Genomic DNA, 24,976 nt, shown 5'->3' on the forward strand with positions numbered 1-24,976 from the left:
AATATATTTTTGGCGGAGTAAGTTTGTGGAATTGTTCACTTTGTTGTACTAAGTTAAGGACTGATTTAGGCTAGGGATAACCAGTGAGAACTAGGGAACATTGGACAGTTGTTGAGTCATATAGTAGTATCTTTGATCGATGCTCTCGTTTACACAAATTGACCTTAATTTTTCGTATCAGTAAAATGCGCTGGTATAAAGCAGTTGTACATTTTTCGTTTATATAGAATGAAATTGTGTATTTTATTGGTTTCAATCTTATTCAACCAAATATTACAAATATACTTTAATTAGGAAAACATGGTTCGTTTCTTATCTAAGGAATATCTATAAAATGGCATAGAGATTTCTATAAAAGTGCGTTGTTATTCAAGTTACTGCTTCTTTATACCGGTTTTTACTGTCATACTAGACAACTTAATGTGTAGAGTGTCACAAATAACCCAAGCTACTTGGTGTCGTATGACAGTTTATAAGTAGTAGTCCTATCTATAAAAGAAACCCGACATGATCGTTCAACTTGGATGTAAGTATATGTCGACCGAGTCCAATCGGTTGTCAAAATTCTTGTTGAAATCGTTAGTACCTTAGAAAGATACTTATGTGATTTGAAAATGGTTTGTGCTTATCAGCAGATATTGTAGTGAATGAGAACTCGAGTGGGGTAAACCAATTTATTGGTTCATTCAAAATGACACAGTGTTTTTCTAAAATATGAAGTAATTCTGATATCTATATTTGGGCAAAAGTCAATCTACTGACATATGAGAGAACAAAACATTTTAGGTATGTTTTTTAAAAGTATTATTTTCTTAAAACAGCATTTACAGAATGTGATGAATTGATTTGACTCCTTATAAGAAAATTCCAGCTTGTCATTGCCTGACATAATATGTAGGTTGTAAATGTGTAACGTCTACAATAGAAGCTAATGATTACTTTTTTCTCGTTTCTATTAATTTATTAACCAAGTACACGTTTGTGTACTTGACTTAATAAGTTAAGGATGCTACCTAGGTGAAATGTTTGAATTGAAATAGATGGGGGAAGGTTCAGATTTGGGGACAATTGGGTAAAACTGTGACTCTAACCACTTTTTCATCGCTCCACTATCTTTATACAAGTTATTTTCAACTTGGTATAAAATACTCTCTCTCTTGTAAAGTAATTAGACCAAAATTTAATTGTATTATTCATAAATAATTTGTAAATTTTTCATGGTAGATTAAGTAATCCTAATGGTCGTAGTTTCTTTAATCTATGCAAATGATTCTTATGATCCATCATATTGTTCCTGATGAAATTTTAAACTATATTTCTTTGTCATTGAAAAACAATTGATACATGATTTATTATTTCTAAAACTTATCACATGTTTCAATGGTATGTGTTATGCAGCATAAAAAACATAATTTAGATTGTAGTTTTCATTTGCTATTTACTTATAATAATGTAACTGGAATTTGGTATTCACTAATTTTATTTTAATTTAGTTTCTCATTTACGTCAAAACAGCGAATGTATTATCTTTTCGTTTAACCTACCAGCGTGTATGACTAAGCATATGCTTACTTTTGTAATTAGCTAATTAAAAATATTTTTTTACCATGGAAAAATGGATTTGAGTCTTGTGCTATATTGGTTGATCTACAAGAAATTAATATAATTTAACTCGTTATGGTTTGAGTTATCCGATTGTCGGTATTATTGGTTGGATTTGGATCGTTTTTAGTTGAAAAACCTGCCTCTTATTTCGATTGCCTTGATATAGTCATTTCGTCACATGGTGGAAAAGATTTATAACCTTAAACCTGTCATTATTTACTTCTTTATTTTGGCTGTATTTCCCATTGGTTTGATTTTTGATCCTATGTTTGCACATAATTTTTCCGATTGGTTGATAGATTGGATCGATTTCAATGTGCAATAAACACATAAACAAACATAGGACCAAAAATCAAACCAATGGGATATACAACCAAGATAAAAAAGTAAACAATGACAGGTCAACAAGAACCAGTCAACATTAAGGTTTACAGGATAATCTGTGAGCTATATGTGGAGAAATTCGTACACTTCACTTCTGCCTGAAATTTGTGCTGGTGATGTCGTTCAGAGGAACGATGAAAAATCCACAACCAAACCATCCAGCTCAGAGAACAAAACTTTATCAAAAATCTCATCACATGTTCTGTAGAATAGATAGATTGTGGCTAGCAGTGGAATCCAGGACACGCATTTCGTTCCTGAATGAATGTAGATTCAGCCGATGGGTCTCAAAGAGGACGAAACGCGTATCCTATAATTCACTGTCAGCCACAATCTGTCTATTCTATAAACTTATCTAATATTTTTATGGATTTATGGAATATGTAGCATGTGACAAAAATATCTTTCCGATATGTTGGATGTATCTGATACAACCACCATTTGAGTAATACTGAGCATATGCGCACAGTCCTAATTAGAAATACAATGTAATTAATAGAGCTGTAAACATTAATCGACTGAAGTTATTAGAACATGTATTATGCCTACATAGTTATTAACTATTCCTCTATGCGATATACTTGTTAGTATAGGAGTGCATTGTAAGAAAGTGATGAACTACTTAACCAAGATCTACAAAGTCACCAAATGCTAGTTTAATTTGTAATGAATTGTGTAGATTTCCTAGTTTTCAACATACTTTAGTAATCATCTATGGTTAAAACGTATTTTTATTGTTGATTGGAAACAGCTGCATTCATTCCATCTTTTTGTAAGCCTTCAGTTTTAATGTTATTCCATACTTCTTACTCATTGATTTCACCTGTCGTTTTCATTCTATAATCTGTATGTTTAATTTTGCTATCACTCATTTTACTGTTTTCATATTGTACTGATGTAAGTTATGTTAGCCTGTGGTGGAACACATCCATCCCACATCGTAAGTTGTCTATAAAGAATGACCCTCTTGAATAATCATATTATCAGGTTCAAGGTTGCGAATTATTATAAAGGGCGGCCTGCTTGAGCATCTGAGCTACCTGTTCCTGCCGTCTAGATATTTCAACAAGTTATCTATTTTTGTTTGTTTTAATATATCATTATGTTTATTAATCGCATAACCTATTCTGCTGCGTTCCTGAAAAGTGTGCAACCTTTTGTTGTCAAAGTTACAAAAAACTCAATAAGAGACAATGTGGTTGCTGGCAATATACAACGAAAAGAATGCACGTTATTCAGATGTTCATTTACTAAACTGCAGACATCTAACTGGCGATCACTCGATGTTTATCGCCACGACCGACCAAGAAGAAAGAAACGGAAACTTGTTGAAATACTTTACGCTGAGAGTTCTATATTGTATATATATATATATATATATATATATATATATATATATATATATAATATTGAATAAAGCTGATAATAATAATAGTAATTCTGCTTTGATAGGTTTACACTCTTATATAAAAAAATGTTTATTATTTATTTGTTATGCCATTTTCGCTGCTCTCTTTTCCAGCCGTATCCATGGTTACTGCTTGTGAAACCTGTTGTTGAACCTGATCTTCACGGAAGAATTATTCGCTGGGAAGTTGCTTATTTTTGGCTTTGTTGGTTAGAAAGAAACGTGTTCTTGCCTGTTATTACTATGTGTATGGTCACTCAATCTTTTGATTCAATGGCAGTGAAGTTTGGACCGTTGTAAGTATTATGATTATATATATATATATATAATATAATATAATATTTTCTTTTACATAATTGTATCAGTAAGAGTGTCTTACTTTTTATTGTTTGTTTCGCTATATCGTGATAACCCACTCAAACTATATTAGTTAGAACATTCTTACTCTAGTGGTGTTCAATGTTATCAAGACGTTTCTCTCACCAATCTTCGTTCGGAAACTAAACGTAGCTTTTTACACAGTTTCATTTTTTTTGACTAGCAAATGCTTCTACAGCTAATTACCTGCCAATCTTCTAATTCTAGGCGTTGGCAATCCCTTCATTTAGTTACTTTTCTACTTTAGTCCTTTTTTTCTTTCCGAAATTTGATTGCTTTGAAGGACCGCCTAATCAGAATTAATCTTGGCTTTATCACAATATGAATCAGTATTTTGTTTGTATCTTGTTATTACTCAAAAGAGCATTCACTGCACTAAGAAACTTCACTCTAATGCTTGGTCCACTGACTTAATGAAACAGAGAAGTGACTACTGGACTATTTTGACTAAAAGTTGTTCCATAGATCGATGATTGAAGTCAACAATGAAACAGTTTTTACGAATTAACAAATGAAAAGTGAAGTGCTTCAAAATTTTAATGATATTATTAGTTAGGTTTAACCATCCGAATTCAGTGCGCTTTTCCTACACTAGTTCAGTCATGACCGAGTACCTCAAGGGTAATGTCTCAGATTGTGAAGTTAGGTTCAAATGCTATAGAGATCATGTGACCCCTCAATAATGCGGCTACGCCGTAGTGACGTATGCCACCCAGATCTAGGCTTTTTTGCTAACTACTTCCGATCACCTCACATGTCATTAGGTCACTGTTTTGTTTGCAATAAAGCAATATCACTCATTTATAAATTATAATGGCTTGTTTACTTTAACCTCATTCCATCTACAAATTTAACATTTGGATAATATCATTCGTTTTTATTGAGATGTGTGGCTTGGAGTTGAGTGGACAAATAAGTGTTAAACTTCTGAGTTTTTGGGTCTTTTTAATTGTACAATTTTAATTTATTCTTTTTTTTCAGACTATCCACATTCATAATTATTGTATGTAGTATGAAAATGTTACGTAATGGTTTTTGTTGTGCAAAACAAACTTACCTAAGTTTGTTTTTCACGAATTTATTATTTTCATTTGATTTCTACAATTTTAAAGAAGCATTCCCTATTAATTATTTCTTTGTATCACTTCTTGTTAGCAAGGTGAGTTGAATATTTTTTCTTCTACTATTGTATGTATAATTCTCGTTTGCTTTTCATGTCTTTATAACCCTAATAATTAAAGCTGTAATATAATAGAAAACAGTATTTTATCTTGTTCTGATATTTATTTAATGTTTAGGTCGATAAAATATCGAAAATTCGTTCTGTAAATAAATTCATTCATCATGCTAACCTCTCAGTAGCAAACATTGCACATCGTGGTAGGTGATGGTTAAGGGTACGTAATAGAAATCCTGGTCACATCAGGCACTAAAGATTCACTATCTCACCTACCGATTTGCCATTTGCACCATTTTTTTTATATTAACAGGTATTACAGTTCAGTAGAAAAAGTTACTTTAGTATATTTGTGTTTCTATGGATTGGCCAACCAGTCCATCAAATCACTAACAGATATATTTAGCCATACTAATAGGTATATATTACATGGCTAGGGTTCACGCGATTATCGTAACCAGCGGTTTGCAATGGCATAAGTGCGTCCATTCTTTGTCTTCCCGCAAATTCTGAGATTCTAAATTTCTCATGACACTTTTTTGTTTTTATTTCACTAATTTATATTTTCTTTTCGAATCGTATCTTTGGTCCCTAATCTTTCCCATTACCACTGATACTGTTACTACCTCTACTATTCGGGAATTCGGTCTGACAATTTCATCTTTGTGCTAATGGGGTTGGGATATAACAAATAGAACCGATGTGCCTACGGACAGGTTCTACGTTGCAACTGACTGTGTGGTGTTTGTGTTAGTTTCTGTTCTTTTTAATCAACTGAAGTAAACGAATGTGTTGGAGAAAGTCTTCGAGACATATGCCCCACATAAATTGATTTTGTTACTTTGTAGACTGGTGAATGATTTACACAGTATGTGTTCATTGAATTCGGTCTGTAGTCTTTATCTCATTATAGGGAATGTTTTCAAACAATAAGTAATTTAAGGATGTGAAATACTTAGGTTTATTTATTTGCCGTTTTTATTGTATATGATTCCCCTTTCATCTTATAGAGTATAAGTGTGCACACATAACTTTATTTTATTTACAGCGTAGTTACGGATAAAGTCGCAAACATTTCATGTATCTCATAAAAGTTATCACTTATCCTTCATTGGTTATATTACCTCATTGTATTTTTGGTCGTAATCGGATTATTTGACCAAAGACATCACTCGTTTTTGTTCAGGGTTTTGTAATTTATTGTTGTTGATGTTTAGGACGGTAATTGAACAGTCTATTTCCACGTGTGCATTTTGAGTGGTTTGCTTCGGTACAGGATAATGTCGTAAGTCTTCATATATTTGGCATTCGAATCCAGTACGTGTGTTTTATCCTACTTTAAACTCGTCAGCCATTTACTTTCACACTTATTAAACAGGTTATTGATTACTTGGATTCAGAAGTCCTTTATATAATGCGTTGGAATTTTAAAGCGAAAAGTACTAGGTTGAACTTTTGGTGTTAACGCAAATAATGTGGTGCAGATGTATCCAGCCGATGAACCCTAATTTGAATAGAACCCGCATCCTGAATACCGTTGATAAACATCTATCAAATATGTTCAGAACTTATTTTCTTTCTAATCGTTTTGTTTGTCTCTAGTATCCTTACTGAATGTTCTGTTGCTTGTTTCTCATTGAGTTTTTTGAACAACCCTTATTTCGAGCAGGGTTAGATAGTGAATAACAACGGAATCCAGAACTTAGGTTTCATCCTATTGTAGACTTTTCAGCTGGACTTAACTTAATCCCAATGTTGATGTTCACACCGGGACTCGAAGACAGTACCTTGCGCTTGACATCTTATCCATTTAGCTACTGATTTCAGATAGCTGTTTGCTTGTTCACTGATAGTGAATTTTGATTTGTTTATAGAGGACGATCCAAACTTTTTGTCTTTAACGTTCAGAATTGTAATCGATCAGTCCGTTGTTGGGATATGTCCATCCAATTTGAATGAACTAAATATTGTTCATTAAGTTACAGAGATTTCAAGGCGAGCCGTACTGATATATAAAAAGAGTTATATTGCTATGTTGCATAATGAAATGTGTCTATAATAATCTAACCAATCGAATATTTTCTCTTTTTATTTCTTCCTTAGTTTATTGAATTATTCCGAAAATTGCATTTCATCTATGTGTATTTAGCTCCATTCAATATTATTTGGGGTTCTGTTGCACATGCAGTTGTACAACTTGGCTCAATTCCTCGTATCCTTTCTTTGAAAAAAAACAACAATCAAATATCGCTATGTTTCATCCAAAATTATAAGGTTTCATATGTAATTAGTGTAAGAAAATCACTACTTTTTCCTAAATTCAAATCATACAGCTCTTGAGATTGAAACTCAGTAATTAAGTCTAGAATTGCATATTTATTACGTGTTTTTCCTAGGCTAAATCTCTCTTTGACTTGAGGACTATTAAGACTATCTGGTCAGTAAGTCAATCAATTTTAAAAATAAATTGATATTGAATGTATATACACCATCTTAGGTTGGCGTAATTCACACTTACATAACAGGCGAAGATTAATATGCTGTAAAAATTCAGGCGAAAAATATTCTATCAATGTTAGCGAGAAGGGAAATTTTTTTTTTTTTAAAAAAAGAAAGTATATTTTGTTGTATATGCTACTTATGCTGACAGGTATAAGTAATATGTACCACCAATCGGACGTAGAATACCTTTCAATAGAAGCTTAAGTGGAAGAAAACAGGAAGTAATTCGAAGAACAATCAAAATAATAATAGAATTAGAGGAATGTAAAGGACAACGCAAATGATTTATTTAATATATGATTTTCATATTTTACCAAGCCACTGTGTTTTTCTGTGTGAAACAATAAATTAATTCTTCCCATCTGAGTCTTACCTTTCTGCACTTGGGGTTGGGTAGTGTGTAGTAGTAGTATTCACGACACAAGTAGTTCCGTTCTACTTGGGGCTCTGTTTAACTTCATTTGGATCTTAGTATTACTGAGTAATAATCAGTCTTAACATTAACAAAAATCTAAACCATTACAAGAAAAAAAACCAAAACAAAGGTATTTCAAATATATTGCATCAAATTCAGAAATGTCAATGTATAGAATAATGTCAAAATTCAATACTTTGAAAACTGATAAAGCAGTGGATACATCTACATTTCTGTCATTGATTTCGGACGAAATCAGCTGAACTCAGTTTCATTTGTTTACGTTTTTTATTTCTTTCAGCGTACTGAAACGACTCTTTGTTCTTTGTTTATATATATATATATAAATTTCTCTCCATCTCTATGATCCTTGACGTGATTCATTTTAATGCTTTAATACAATTAATTTCTAGACTCTGTATTCCTATTCGCAAATTGCATTTTTTCTACAATTTTATCAGCACCATTGGAACCTTTTATGGCTAGTGCAATTTTTATTACATCTTATGTAAGACCGATTAGTTTTTGGGAGACTAATCATCGGTATGTTGTTTATATATTTTTATAGTTTAAAATATAATTTTAAATACTAAGTAGATTGCTTGTAGAATACATCTTTCATAGTATTTAAAAATTGTGTTAGTTTTTACAGTATACTGTTATATGTTTTATCTAATCCTATATTTTCACAGTTGGATTCACGAGTCGATCTAAGCTAGACCACCATGGAAAACGTGAAAGCTAGGATGAATCAGTCGTCCTATACTTCCACGTTCTCATTGGTGGTCCAGCTTAGATCGACTCGTGAATCCAACTGTGGAAATACTACAGTCTCCACAAATTTCCATACTGTGATAACCCATATTGCCAAATACACATTTTCGTATTGATTTCTAACCCACATAGTTTGTTTAATGACTAGTTATGTTATTCACCTACTTGCACCGTATTAAATGATGCGGAGTAACGACCAGCAATATGGTTAACAGCTGAGTGCATTAAACATTAAGCCACCATTTTGCATAATATAATGTGTACATATATAATACACTGTGAATCTTTTATAATTTAAAATATTTAGGACGATAAATTTGTCTACACTTTTTACAATACGGGTTAGATCAATTCAATGTGTACAGTTAATTTGATTGTTTTACATCTATTTCAATTAAAAAGTTAATTTTGTGTCCATTATGATAATTACTTATTCCATATGATTCACTTATTCTGCAGCATATACAAATGAAAGTTTTGTCAGTTTAAATTTTATGACCTCGAGATTCTACTGGTACAAATAAAAACCTGGCTGTAAACATACTGGGTGTTTAATTGATACTCATACTATACACACTGTATCTTCTACAATTATATCGTTTATTCATATAGCATGTAATTTGGACAACATTAGCAACTTGAAATATTACTTCTCACATTGATATATAATCGGTATAACATATTTGGTTGTTTTGTCTATAAAGCACTAACAGTAAATCCACAGACTTTCTAAATGTATTATAATCAGAAATGGATGGTGGCTAGCATTACAATCCAAGACGCGCGTTTCGTCTTATTTCGGATTTATCAACTAGATGTATTTGCATGCCCATCGAGGCCATCTGCACATGTTGCATGCCTACCAATAAGCGACTGATTAATTGCAGCTTTACACATCAATGAGAAGATTCAAACAACCAATACAAAAAAGTTTCTAAATGTAGTTGTCACATCGTTGCTAGACTATGCAGAAATTCTTATCACCGAATAATACATCACAAAGATTGACGCATTGTTACAGGTATTTCATATGATCATATGTCTACAATACAATACTGCAACTCATCACAATTTATACCTGTCAATCAGTACATAAGGAGGTGATTTGAAACACTTATCTGACTAACAGATACTTATTATATATTTATTTATTTGAACACAAAGATATTGGTACAAGGTGGCACCAAATATATATACGCCACTCAAATTTCATTTGATTTGTGTGAGGGCTGTGATACTGTCCGGGTGCACAAACCGAAGCAGGTGGTTTTCTTAGGAGGCCACACCCAGAGCCTTTCAACCTGAAAGTCTGATCCATGTGTCAGTGAAGCAACGTCAGGAGATGCAGTCCCATGATACCCGGTTACCAATAATTGGTTCATAATCCATTTGTTCCTTCATGATACTTGAGCCCATGTGCACCACTGGTTTGTAATCAGGGTTTTCCAACTCCCCTAGTTGAATCCACAATATCCATCAACCCGGTTAAGGTGCCGAACATTCTCTTTTCGTCCTCTCAATTTCGTAAACAACAGTAATTCCGTGAGAAGGCAGTGAGTAGGACTTCCCTAGCAGAGTCTATATACGCGTGGTCATGTGAGAGCATTTTGAGAGGTAGAGCGGACTCTCCTCGCTCTCGGTCGTACCAGGGCATTTGGGGGCTACTAGCAGATAAAATTTTAATAATTGACAGACTTTAGTTTATGAACTATATAAAGGAACAAAGAACAGTTTATTGTTTATTAAAAAGTTGACTTACAAATATCAATGTATAACAAATATTTCATAAAAATATACAAATAACTATCATTATCAAAATATATTCTGAGTTTTTTGAAGATAAATATATAAATACTACTTTTATTAAGTTATAGTAACATAATGTGATATCTATTTCATTTAATTCATAAATTCTATGGGTACATAGTACTTAAATACTCCGTTTGTGAATAACTTTTCGGTTGATAACATTTTGTAGGTAATGTAGATGGAAGAAAATTTTATTTTACCGTTTTGTATTGTTGTTTAAAACTTTGTCTTTAATAATTAAATATGATGAGAATTATCATGATGCCATAGTAACTGCATAGAAATTATCAATGATCCTTACATATATAAGGGTAAATCTGTTTGTAGAAGTCTATCTGTTCTTTTGGTCATGTCATTCAAGTATGCAATTTTCTAATTTTATCTCATTGTTATTTTTTATGCAGTTTCTATGGTAGAATCCAGTTTTTTTTCGCTTCTTCTTCGTTTATTTTTTTCGGTTTTCTGTCTCCCTCTTCAATTTGACGACAGAGTACAAAAGTTAAATAACTAAGTTATTTCATTTTATTTGAATAAATGCTAAGACAAAATTCTTTCCTTAGTTCAGTAAAAGCTATCAATTCCGTAGTTTTTGGTTGTGTTTCTACTTAATTATTTTGTTATTATGCCTTTTTACATATATCAAGTAATTGTATTTATTATATAATTGAAGATGGTTAGCAGTAAACCCCTAAAACTAAGTGTTGTACCGATTGAAGCGAAAAGTTCTGGGTACGCGTCTAAATGCAAACGCCAAAACTCAGATACAAGTGCATTTGTCCGATGATTTCCAACCAGGACGAAATCTACATGATTGTTTTAACTGCTAATCTTTACCCACTTTTACTGATTGTTGTGATTCGATAACGATGTAAAGACGATCCGCTCAATACGCAAATATTGGTAAGAAAAGACTGTTTAACATCCGCAGTTAAAAGTACAAACATGCATAAATCTAGATGCTTGTAATTTACAAACAATAGTTGTCATCAGGTGTCATACAAGTTCACGTTTATTTTATGTTTAAATTTCTATTTTATAAAGGACTCAACGAATAGAAACAACTAATATGCCTATAGCAGCTCAATTGAAAGGAATTTCTAAACATCAAGTATCTGGTAATCTGGATGGCATATTTTATGAACATTTAACAAGGAAATTACAACGAACATTAGCCGGTGATTTACAACTTGGACGTATTGGCGGGTTAACCGTTCAGCATGGTGATGTATTCATTTTATCAACTGATGATTTAAACTTGTTGATTCATATTATTGAAGTAGGCAATGGATTCGTTACCTATCAACTTCGTGGTCTTGAATTTATCGGTAATGGTTTGATAACGAAGGCTTTTTTAAATCACATCAGTTTTTGTCTTGACAAATTGTATTTATTCAGGAAAGTAATCGTCAAAATATTAATTTTTAAAGTTTCGCATCATAAACAGGCTTTGACTATACAATCATTGGAAATTAGGAAGTGTTGAACAGCTGCTGTGATACCGTATGCCGCCTTTCGGCAGTAATCACTCATGACCCCATTAGCAATCGAATCAAGTACTTCCAGGCCTCGCATGCAAACTCTCCACCCCTGGGTTACTGTAAAAGTGATGAATAGCTTTTATGGGAAGTCATTCTATTAACAGAAAAGGGTAATAATCTAAAATTTGCAGTACAGTGAGAGTTCGCTGCACGGTAATGTTGAGGATGTTAGATCTTCAGAAAACCAATTTACATACTGAATATTTTGTTGTTTTTATTTTGTAAATTTGGATTTTTTAAATTTTACTCTACACATCTCTCCATAAAGGCTATTCTCTATTTTACTTATCTTGTCTACAAACCCTAGATTCTTATCAGTCCTCGTGGTAAACTTTTTTCTTTATTTCTAAGATTACTTTATTTGTATCTATACTTGTGTGTTGTTTGCCTAAATTAATCTTCTTTGATCTTTACTAAATATATCTTTCTTACAAGATTTATGTCCTAAAGTTAAGACTGAAAAGGGAATCATGACATCTCAATATCAAAAACTTTTAGTTCTGAACTTATCAGATAATGAAGTCATTTAGTCATGATCACTGTAAAATTTATTTCAGATGCATCTCAGTCGACTTTTTTTTCACAAATCACACCAAGTTAGCAAGGCTAACAATATGATTAGGTAAAGTAGACAATTCTAGGGAAAGCTAGTTTTAGGAAGTATACTGCAAAAATGTGATGTGATGTGAAATCTTTAGAAATTAATCTGAAAATACAGATTTTAATTTTAAGATAATTTTATCTTGGTGACTATCAGTGTAATTTCGTTTGTATTAATTAATTTATTGAGATTATTCATTCAATTGATGTATGTTCATGTTATATCTCGGCGAGGATTATGAATGGCAACTCTTGAGAACTATTTATGGATAAATATTATACGTATATTCTTAATGTATAACTACTTAGTAGCTAGATTATGTATATCTATACTCTTACTACATGCTTTTCTTTGACCTATAAACTATTATTATACGATTTATAGTTCTTGAGTTATACCCAGTCTATTAATTGCAGTCTCCCACATTCATAGCCACTTTTGGCTAGATTTTGTACAAATGTTATTTTCTATTTCATGGTACGATGTCTGTTTGGGATTTATATAAACCTAATATGTTTGGAATACATTATTCATATCGCAGAGATTGAAATTGGTGTTCTGGACTCTGCAAGCAGCGCTTGACAAGAGGAAGGACCGATAAGGACTCTAGATTGCCCGTACGGGTTTATGCGTCATTGTTCCGGTCGATAAGTAACTGTTCCCTAATTGGCGATATCATTACGTTATACATCGATAGGGCACAAGGCCACAAGTTATAACAGTTCAGTTTGATAAATCCATTAGCTACTAAACACTGAGTTCAATCAATATGTAATTGAATCTATTATATTATGAATTAATCTTATTAGGTTCCACTCATGAAACCATTCTTCTTTACTTATTTTATATTTGTAAGTATCGGAAATTATGACAGAAAGTTGTTGTACCCTGTTATCCAAGTGTAGTTATCGCTATATTGAAGTTTCTTATTAATTATTACTTATCAACAAGGCATGTATAGAGTTTTGATGAAATTATTTTTCTTCATTCTTGTATACTGTTCATTTCAATAATGATCACTTGTAAAACTAAGATACACAAATTGGCTATTTAATAACAAATCATTTTTGTCATTCACTTCTCGATGTTCAAGTCTGAATACCTAAACATTTACTATACTAGGGCTCTTGATTTTATAGCGACTCACGTGCAATTGAGTCTATTCTCATTTAATTCAGTTAAGCCCTTTTGCTAACTTATTTAGCGGACAAAGTCATCCGCACTATAACAATTTATTGTACCCTAATTATTTTGTGCTTGTATGAAATACGTATGCTTGAATATTGCTTACGGCCTACGCATTTATTCACTCTGCTAGTCTTACCACTAACTGCTTATTTGATTCGATTACTCATTCATTTCACATGGTATATATATGTCCATGTTATTCATATTCAACACTCACTCACTCACTCACTCACTCACTCACTCACTCACTCACTCACTCACTCACTCACTCACTCACTCACTCACTCACTCACTCACTCACTCACTCACTCACTCACTCACTCACTCACTCACTCACTCACTCACTCACTCACTCACTCTCGTCTCGCTCTTGCTATGGCTCTCGCTCGCTTGCTTGCCTTTCGGCACAACTCTTCTATGCTTGTTTAACGCATCTGGACATTTGGATATATGTGTGTGGTCTCGTATTAAACGTAATCAACACTTCGTATTTGCCTTCTGATTAATAAACCGTTGGGACGTTATATAGAACGGTTATCAAGACGAGCTGTATACGAAGTTTAAGGATTATATCGAATGCCGACCACCACAATTTACATCTGATATTATTATTTAATTACCACAGAATAAAATAGGAGAGTTACACCGGGGAGCTAAATAATATTTAAGTCATTTAGTGCAATCTAATATTTCATGAATCATGTTCAAAATTCTTTATTAGAATTACTATAAATTATCGTTTTTCGAATAGATATATTGGTTTGTCATTAGTTGGAATAGTTGATATTTTTCATTTGATGTTTAAGACTGGCTTTATCGGTTCCCAGTAATATAAGAACTGTTTAAATAAACAAATATATACAAATATATTATTGATTTATAACAATCTACCCAATGCTCAGTTTATTCGAAATTAATAAGTCAAACCTTAGTAATGATACCTACTGTTTAAATAAACGTTTGGATTTATAAGTTAATTACCCTTTTAATAGTAGTCAACTGTGGATAATATTTTGATGTTTGAAGTGATGAGTACTGGTTTCAAGTTTCAGTATGAAATTAAGTAGTCTCAAAAACAGGGAAAAATGCATATTCTGTTTTTCTCAATATGATATGTTTAATTTTTGAAAATCATATTTAATTGTGTTTTTTTCCATCCTCTCAAAATAATCTTGTTCAACCATGATTATTATTTTTAATCTTGGTAACTGTCAGGTACTTTGTGTCATGCTAGTGAATCAGAAGCATTACGTTCAGATCCGCATAAAAGTAAACGATTCTGTTGTTGTCATTCAAAAACTATTCATGGAATGTTAAGTTTTAACACTGCTGTTCGTTTACGTTGTATGACATGGCAATTTGCATATACACCATATATAGTTGAAGGTTATGAAGTTACTGATCACAGTGCTGGATTAACATTTCAATTGACAGACTTACGGAAAGTATTGATCAGTCGATTTGTTCATGTAAGTAATAATTCCATTTGTTTTTCTTTCATTATAGTATATCTTTTATCAGAGGTAATAGTTCAGTTCTTTTATCGCTTCATATTTCGATGACCTAATGTTTTACCCAGAATTCTGAAGTCAATCCTCCTTTTGATTTAGTTATCTTGCATTTATCGGTTTTGTTTCGCCGAAATGACAAAACTCGACAATATTGAGGTCTTGTTTTTTCACATCGACATCAAACACATTTAACTATGGATTTCAATCGGCTCTAGTCAATAGGTAAAAAGTTTTACGGATTAATTAATGTTGATAATTTATTACACTTGGGATTCGGATCGTTAAAAATCAATGTCTATGACTGTAATCATGAAAAACCACTGTTATGCTTGCTTTTAGTATATTTATCAATCGGATGGTGCGTACAAAAATCATTAAATCGATATTTAAAAATTTATTCTTCAACTTTTAGTCAGTCATAAATAGTTTATCGTTTTGATACAAATCCTTCCGATCTCCTGTTGTGAACTGAGGTTATAAACTCTGTTAACGATAAACAAGCTTGCTCTTAGTGAGCCCGAATGGGTGTGAAGAAAGCATTTATTGATCAACCGAATCGAGAAATATCTGTATACTCATATAAATATATATCCTTTAGAAATTCAAGCCACAGTTTTCCATCAATTGGGTATGTCTCATCCATTAGAAAAGGAAACCACATCTTGGTTAATCACAGGGGCCTATCATTTCATTTACGTCTGATTTGCCTACTGCATCATTAACCTCAATTATTCAGCATTAAAGCACAATGAATTTATTGTTGAGTCACTTAGGCTAGTGATTATTTTTCAATTTTGTGTGTAGTGTTTGGTTAGCACGAAACGAGTCGACAAAAAATGACGTTTATTATTGCGTGATCTGTTAGTGTATAGAGTTCTTTTTTTTCCGATAGAGATAAGTTACTTTTTAATGAAAACACTTTTTACACGACTGATTATTATTAATATTATTACATAATCTAATAAGTTTAACATATACCTTTTATCTTGTATTTTTCCAGTGTATTATTTATTTTGTTTGTAAATTGCCGAATTTATCGAGTCGATTAACTCAACTAACACCATGTTTAGATTCCAATCGATTTTCATCACCAGATTACTTTGATTTGGATCCTGTATTTTTCAAAGCAATTGATGATGACTTTGATGAAGATGTTAGTGGTGTTACTAAACAACGTTTTATTCAAATTTATTCCGATTGGATAGCATATTGTTTAAAAAAACAAAGTGGAAATTCAGTAAGACTAGCTATTTATGTTTACTATATCATTTTTTGGTCTTTGTGATATCTATCCATATGATGAGATTTTTTGTTTATTATTTGTCGTGTTCTGTTGTTCACTTTATTTGTCATACACTCTTCCTTGGTACACCAAGCTCACTAGGGAAATGCATAAACTGAAATGACCAAAAAACTTCAACTAGCGAACTGAACAAATATGTTTATGAATCATTAGTATGTATATATATGTAGGCTTCAATGGGTTTCCTGATAAATGGTCAGGTTGCTTTATCTTTTCTGTGATCGATTATACGTAACAGTTAAAATGTTTATCGCATATCGTCATGTCTTAACTGTTGTGGTAGATATATGTCATTTCATAGGGTATGTGGAAAGTCTCTTCTTTATCAAGTATGAAAATCAACAAACCGATGTTTAATTTTATCAACCATTCGAAATTGTATGGTTGACTCACAAGACACTCATGCAAAGTTGTTTCAAACTTGATATTTCCTTATATTGACTGTAAACTTCCAATATATACTCAATTATTACTATTATTATGAATCTGATCTGACCTCAGTTATCACTTGTACCTTTTTCTGCAATATATTCGACTTGATCAAGGTTATTTTTGTTATCATTAGCCTATTTCTTTCCCTAATTCATTCACTAAATGTAGTAATTACACCAGTGTACAAAGTAAATTTTGTATAACTTAACAGACATATTCGGTTTTCTTCCTTTAACATTTAGAAATAAACTTCTAAATACAAGACAATGATAATTTCTTCTAGATTAGATTTTACTTTGTATTTTTCATTAAACATTAGATAATTTTATGTACTCACTAAAATGATTGGGTGTTGTTTTCATTAAAAAAATATGTTTTCTTTTTTCAGTCAGTACCATGTGGTCCTGATTCACCTGTGGTGTCGTTATGTTTAGCTTTAAGCTTACTTGGTAGGCGATGTATGGGTGGTCAACAGTCATCAAAGCCTATGTAAGTATTATAATTACATTAGATTATTTATAGATTTATTTACCAGAAACGATGATACTATATCCAGCTGTGTAATTGTCTTGTTTTACCCTCTAGAAAAAACAAAGTGAAGGGCAACTGTATCGTATATGTTTACATTTTTTTGGATTAAAATGAATCTAACTTTTTTATTATTATTTACAATCATTACTATTACTACTCATTTTCTTTAGTTTGGATCAATTCTTGCATGGTGTGCACCAAGTATTTTCAGGAGATATTAATTTAGTCTCAAGAGATGATTGGGTTCTTGTGGATCTTGATCTTCTTCAAACTGTTGTTACTCCTAGTGTTCGTATTGCATTGAAGCTGTATCAAGTTAGTAATTTTGTGTGTTTATTGATCTTTTAATTTTTCATCCTCTCTCTCTGTTTTGTTTAGTTCTTGTTATTGTTAATTTTATCGCTTTCATGCCTAATCATTTATCATAAAGTTAGGCGTGACATTTAATTTGTTATGCTCACAATGAATATGATTTACAGTACTTACGTTATTTTTATCAAAATATTCTAAAATTATTTTCATTAACTTATAATCTGTCTATAAATTCGATTCTCTGACGTATTATCAATAAATACTTGATAATATTTTAATGATGAATATCTACATGTTTCGACCTAGTTTACAATTCCTTACCAGTGTTCATCCATTGTCGCATATGGGGTTCATCACCAGGTCCTTCAGATCTCATGCCTAAGACTGCATCTTTAGATTATTAAGAATGAATCCGCTTTTCAAACTTTCGATTTGTGATAACTATTATCGTTCAATATAGTGAGTCACTTAACAACTTGGTGAACTGTTATCAAACTGTTACGTAATATTATTGGAATCACAAACCAACCTAAGTCAGATTACTGTTCAATATTTAAGCAATAAAAATTACCTTCAAAATATATGGCTTTTTATACGTAACCATTTTTTTAGTGGATTTTTTTTTATCTTGATTTGTGTTCCTTACATTCTTCTATGATTTGATATTCTCACAGGACACATTTACATGGTCATCCGGTAATACACATAATGAATTATACAAGAAGATTGTTTATACAGAGAAAAATGTTGTAATTTGTCCAGAAACTGATCCAAAATGGCGATTTGCTGTTTTAAATGATGCTGATTGTTTATTCTCATTTCGTTGGGTATCTGGTCGTACATCGGTGGATGTTTATCGAATTGTTCAGTTAACTAAGAGAAGACTAGAATTTAGAGCTATCAAAGTTAGTTCTTTTTTACCAATCGTAAAAAGGTCACTTGTATTTTGTCTCTTTACATCAGATCGACTTAAATTGTTATTGCCATAGATAAACGTTGCTTTTCGTATCAGTGAGTATGAATGACCCTTGAAGTTTTATTACCCCTCTTGAGCTTCATTAATTAAATGTTGCTATGGTATTCAAGTGCTTTGGTTTCTAATTTTGGCGTGTATTTGATTACATCAGTTATTCTTATGCTTTATCCTGTTGTATACACAGAAATTGACTTCGATTACATCATTAAGTCGTAGAGAAGATTTTAATGTTGTTAAGTTGTCCATGGTAAATAGTTTAATTGTGGAGTTTTCATTCGCGTTCTTGACAACATCATCACTTACTTCATTTTAAAGTTATTTTCATAGTTATTCCACGAGCTTTGTCCTCTAAGGTTTCATGATTCAGTCAATTGGTTGATTAGTATATGGATTGTCTACACTAATGGCAGTGAGAAACGGCGCGAGCATCTAGTATTATGAGAAAATAAGTAGTAATGCGTTTGATCGAATGTACTGCTAAACTATAAAAAGTACTAGAAAAAGAAGTCACTATTGTTATTTGTATTTGGTCTTTCCATATCGTTTGTCTTCAGTTATATTTTTATAATTTTTTTGTTGTTGATAATAGTTAAATCCTGAATGTGTTCGAGGTTTATGGGCTGGTCAACAACGTGAACAAATATTTTTACGTAATAATAATGAAGAACGTGGTAGTATACAAAGTGCTAATCCAGTCTTACGGAATTTAGTCAATTCTAGTTGCGATCCACCAATTGGTTATCCAATTTATGTTAGTCCTTTAATTACTAGTTTTGCTGGCGATAATGATGATTATATTAATATATCTGGTGGAGAATTATCTTTTGTTAATATTTTATTGCGTATACGTGATTATTGGAGACGTTTTCGTCAATTATGTGGTTGTAAAAAAGAAAAATGTGATGGTATGTGGTAGTAAATATGATTTTTTTGTTGTTGAAATATTTATCCATTCTTATTGATATCTTGATAGATATATTTAGAATAATCTGAAAATGGTTATCCTTAAAGTCAACTTACATTCTTTTTTAATATCAGTGTGTGTGTATTATTATCAATTATATGTATCACTTTAGAGTTTCGTGTACAATTTTGATACATTTTCTAAAACGTGCATTTATTTGCATATTGCGTCATACCACATGGGTTGCACATATGACATCAAAGAATGAGAATTCAGTGAGTACTCGTGTTGTGAACAAAAACATGGTGAGGAAGGTCAGTCTATTCGTAAAATATAAAAATCATACATTAAATACATCATTTACAAATCTTCTTTCAGTTGTCCTTCACATACTTCATCATTCTTCCGATCCTGTTTTTATTCCGAATGCTCTGTTTTTCCCTTCCTCTTCTCTTTGTTTCACTCTTCTCCTTGTAGGCTTTTCTACTTCCAATTCCTGCTACTTACTACTTCTTTCTATCCACATGAACAGTGCACACCACAGTTGCATAGCTAGGTGACTCTGAACTCAGTAACTACGATGAACAGCACGTTAAGCGTTTGAAGTGAAAGGTAATTAGTTCAACTTGGAGTGTGTAATTCAACACTTAGATGCAGCTGATTGATTCCAGATAGGATGAAATGTATATTTTGAATTTCACTGCTAACTACAGCGTACCTATTCTGTATAAAATGTATAATTATTTTATTTTACTCAAAACATATCAACTTATAAATGGAAACGACTCACTAATGACCACAATTAATTTATTTAATACCATATACTTGTTTACAACAAATAATTTTCTGCTTAAAAAATTGCTATATTCCAATGTCTCATAGCCATTCCACTTGTAAATACTGGGAAACTGTCTGTTAAAATATTTTTACTAGTGATTTGTTTCTAATCCTTTTTCTCCACGAATATTTTTTGTTTATTTGATATCTTTCTCATCTTATTTATTTGTAATCACCTCTAAAAATGTGGATAAGACGAGAAGATATCATTTATTCTATTCGTCCTATCTGAATATCACAATAATCAACTCTACATTAAGTTGTACTATTTTATTGTAACTATGAAGACATTTGGTTACGATATATAAATTAATCAATGGAAATAAATCGAATATAGGAACATTTATTGTATTATTTGCCCCCAAATGCTCTGGTACGGCCGAGAGTGAGGAGAGTCCGACCTACCTCTCAAAATACTCTCACATGACCACGCGTATATAGACTCTGCTAGGGAAGTCCTACTCACTGCCTTCTCGCGACAGGGGTGATGTTTACGAAATTGGGAGGACGAAAAGCGAATGTCCGGCGCCTTAACCGGGTTGATGGATATCGTGGATTCAACTAGTGAGTTGGAAAACCCTGATTACAAACCAGTGGTGCACATGGGCTCAAGTATCATGAAGGAACAAATGGATTATGAACCAATTATTGGTAACCGGGTATCATGGGACTGCATCTCCTGACGTTGCTCCACTGCCATATGGATCAGACCTTTAGGTTGAAAGGCTCTGGGTGTGGCCTCCTAAGAAAACCACCTGCTTCGGTTTGTGCACCCGGACAATATCACAGCCCTCACACAAATCAAATGAAATTTGAGTGGCGTATATATATTTGGTGCCACTTTGTACCAATATCTTTGTGTTCAAATAAATAAATAAATTGTATTATTTACAATAGTTAAAAAATATGTAGGTCAGAAGTTGTTTTTCTTTCAACAGACTGTCAGATTAAATTAGTTTTAGTGAAAATCATTTCATTTCAAAATCTTTTATAAACTGGAAGTAGTTTAGGAAATATTTATAAGTTAACTTTAACTCATATTATTTAAAATTAATGGGCTTACAATATTGAAACCCTTTGGTTTATAGTCGTTTTTTGAATTGTGAAAATTATTTTTCAATATTCTTTCAAACGTATTCAACTTATTGAGGTTATATTTTAATGAATATATTGATGAATTTATTATTTCTGATACTTTATATCTATTAGTGAATACTTACATTTAAACGAGCATACTTGCTAACGTTATTATTCTAGACTCAGATGTCTGGTTTAAGTGCACTTGTGTCTATATTGAACATTTTATTCATTTAAACACATAAACATTGGTACAAAGAGGCACTGAATACATATGCGCCACAGTTCGTCATTCAACTTGTGTAAGGGATGGAATACTGGCCGGGAGCCGAAACCGAAGCAGATAATTTTCTTAGAAGGCCACTCCTCAAACCTTTAACCTAGAAGTCTAGTTCACAAGACAGTAGAGCAACGTCGGGAGATTCAACCTCATGGTAATCGGTGACCAAAAACAGGTTCATACGGCATTTGTTCCTTCAGGATATTGGAGCCCATGCGTGCCATTGGTTTGAAATTAGGGTTTTTTAACTCCCTAGTTGGATCCACTTTATCCACTAACCCGGTTAAAGTACCAGACATTCACTTTTCGTCCTCTCAATTTCGTAAACAACAGTAATGCCATGAGAAGGTAGTGAGTAGGACTTCCCTGACAGTGGAAAATTTTCTCTGATTTTTTGGTAACATCGCGTTTTCTTCCGTTCTCTTGTTAGTTTAATAGTTCAATACCCTAAATAGTTGTTAATAAGCTCATGACACAAGTTCATGAAATCATTGACAGTTGAATTGAGCCATGTTGATAGATTCAAGCTACTTTATTAAAGTTCTTGAATTTTTCATAAATAATACTTGGAGATACCAGTCTCAAAGTTGGTCATAGTGGTTCAGATGTATTTATTCTTTGTCATCCATAAAATCTTGAGTTTCACAATCATATTATACGTTTTATTATGCAAATTCATTCTTTCTAGAATCATACTGTTTATATCTAGTCTTTTCTATCACTTACAACAATATTTCTTTCATTACTCTGTAATCTGTCTTAATGATTCCCTTTTACTGTGATAATGTTATATTGTAACTTGAACTGATGTGTATATATGTCAAGTTCTATGTTGAATATAACTAACTATGAATTCATTGACTTCAATCCCAAAACGCGGAAATCATAAGTGTTTCTTTTTTAAAATCACTCAATCTGATAGAAAGCTGCTGATATAATTTAGTTGTTATTGACGAATTTACGAGATCATTGTGAAAGTTTCGACATATATCAATAGAAACAACTCCTAGTTCTTCTAGATTTTTGACTGAGTGAACATTGATATCTGTGATTTATTTTTATAGTGACATTAGTAATTATATTGCCAATACTTGATGTTTCTCATATATCATTTATGACTCGTCATTTGTTTACACCGAACTTTTGAGTAGCAGAACAAAATTGAAACAGTCAACGCAAAATAAGATAAACATACAAGCACTTAAATGAGAATACATATTTTCATTCAGAATATTTAGTCTATATGTTGTGTTGTTTCCTCATTTTAAAATTGAGTTGATATGTTAAACGTTCAAATCTCAATCATATTCGCTAGAAAAATTCTAACCGAATACATTTCAGATTACAGTTGTAGAAATAGACAATAGATAGGAGAAATGTTTATTTATTGCGAGAAGTTACAAAGTATTTGCATAACGCATATACTTATCGTTCATTCGCACCTTTTCGTGTGCTCTGCAATCTGAACTGTTTTCTGTTCTAGTTTCCAAGTGTTCTGCCATCGCCACACTTTTGATGCACTGTAATGTTTCACTCTGTCCAACAAGTAATGCAACCTCGATGCCGTTTTTCGCCAAACACTATTTACAAACAATCTTATCAGTAGCATCTACTACACAGTCATCTGAATTGAAGTTTTAACCTAATTTCCAGTTTATTTTTTTATCTCTAAATTTTTATTTTTCAGGTCAAATTGATTCTGCAATTAATCCATCATTATTTACACGTAGTAATACAAGCCAACAGTTGAAAACTAATGTGCCAAGTACCACTTCTAATAAATCAAATGCTCAATTGACATTGTCTACTCATCCATCAACTAGCAATGATAATGATAATCTTGGAAAATGGTCTTCTAAACAACTAGACTGTAATCAGGAAACAACTTTGATTGCATTAATTCACCAACAAAATGATTTAGATAATATAACTGGAGGTATTTTGTCTACTTCAACAAATAGATTTCGTGAAAATCATCATTTTGATCATATTTGTTATTCCATTGAACAATTGTATAAAAATAGTCAACAAGTTATAGTATGTTTATTTTTGGTACTTTTTCTCCCTCCCTCCGTCTCTTTCTTATAATTGTTTATTATTGATTGTAAAATTCTATTTTCCATGATTTTATTTAATAAAAAAATAGTAGTCTTCAGTAAAATAGAATAGTTGAGATTTAGATGGTGGTTGGAGGTAGTCAACAGGAAACCCTGGACCCGGGTTTCGTGCTACTTGGCACTCGTCAGCAAGGTGTACCTGTAATCTTGAGGGAACTGATGCTCCCTGACGGATTCGATCTCGTGTCACCCAGCTTCACAGTCAGAGACGTTACCACTGAGCTATCCGAGCCGTGACTTACCTCCTGTAGGACTGAGATGGAATCACAATTGATCGATCACTGGGTGGTGATCAATGTCATGCTTGTCTAGTCCTTATTAGTGCAACATGATTGCAACATGATCGATAGCATTCGATCTGCACTAATAAGGACTAGACAAGCATGACATTGATCACCACCCAGTGATCGATCAATTGTGAAAATAGAATAGTATTGAATAATTAAAATAATCTGAAGTGGTATCGTATCTCTCAGTATTACTCTGCCCAACTATCTAAATGATGGCAAAAGTCAGTTAAAAACCTCACTAGAACCCTCGTCCAAAATAATTTACACAATCAGAAGAACCGGCTTGAGAGTAATGAATTCGATAAAATTTATGTACAGTAGAGGCTATAGTCATTCATCAATTCAAACTTAACTTCTATGTTCAAAAGCAGTATATTCAATCTCTCATTCTTTCATGGTCTTAATCTCCATTTCTATTTTCCATAATCTAGTGTTTTATTCTCTACTTCTTTTTAACTATTTTTCACAACTAGTAATTAGTCATTATTCCACATTTTAATTATTTTATTCTGAATTTCAATCAAGTGGACAGTTAGTTATCTTCGTCTGAAGATTTTCCATTAACTGATTACTGTATAACCATGTTTCAATATCTGATTTTCGTGAACGATTCATAACACTATCACT

At 32.1% G+C, this 24,976-nt stretch overlaps 1 protein-coding gene across 1 annotated transcript in view; it reads left to right on the forward strand.

Annotated features, from left to right (window-relative positions):
• Positions 1 to 24,976, forward strand: part of PCNX1 (Pecanex-like protein 1) — a 65,427-nt gene that overhangs the window by 37,602 nt on the left and 2,849 nt on the right. The window contains exons 20-31 of the mRNA XM_051208110.1: positions 3,512 to 3,693; positions 4,757 to 4,934; positions 7,056 to 7,164; positions 8,283 to 8,412; positions 11,494 to 11,777; positions 14,995 to 15,248; positions 16,291 to 16,527; positions 17,414 to 17,514; positions 17,727 to 17,871; positions 18,543 to 18,773; positions 19,434 to 19,749; positions 23,630 to 23,979. Coding sequence (XP_051067995.1) covers positions 3,512 to 3,693; positions 4,757 to 4,934; positions 7,056 to 7,164; positions 8,283 to 8,412; positions 11,494 to 11,777; positions 14,995 to 15,248; positions 16,291 to 16,527; positions 17,414 to 17,514; positions 17,727 to 17,871; positions 18,543 to 18,773; positions 19,434 to 19,749; positions 23,630 to 23,979 — 2,517 coding nt within the window. The remainder of the gene's footprint in view (positions 1 to 3,511; positions 3,694 to 4,756; positions 4,935 to 7,055; positions 7,165 to 8,282; positions 8,413 to 11,493; positions 11,778 to 14,994; positions 15,249 to 16,290; positions 16,528 to 17,413; positions 17,515 to 17,726; positions 17,872 to 18,542; positions 18,774 to 19,433; positions 19,750 to 23,629; positions 23,980 to 24,976) is intronic.

This window comes from Schistosoma haematobium, chromosome 2 (genome assembly GCF_000699445.3).
Source record: "Schistosoma haematobium chromosome 2, whole genome shotgun sequence".
NCBI classification, from domain to species: Eukaryota; Metazoa; Platyhelminthes; class Trematoda; order Strigeidida; family Schistosomatidae; genus Schistosoma; species Schistosoma haematobium.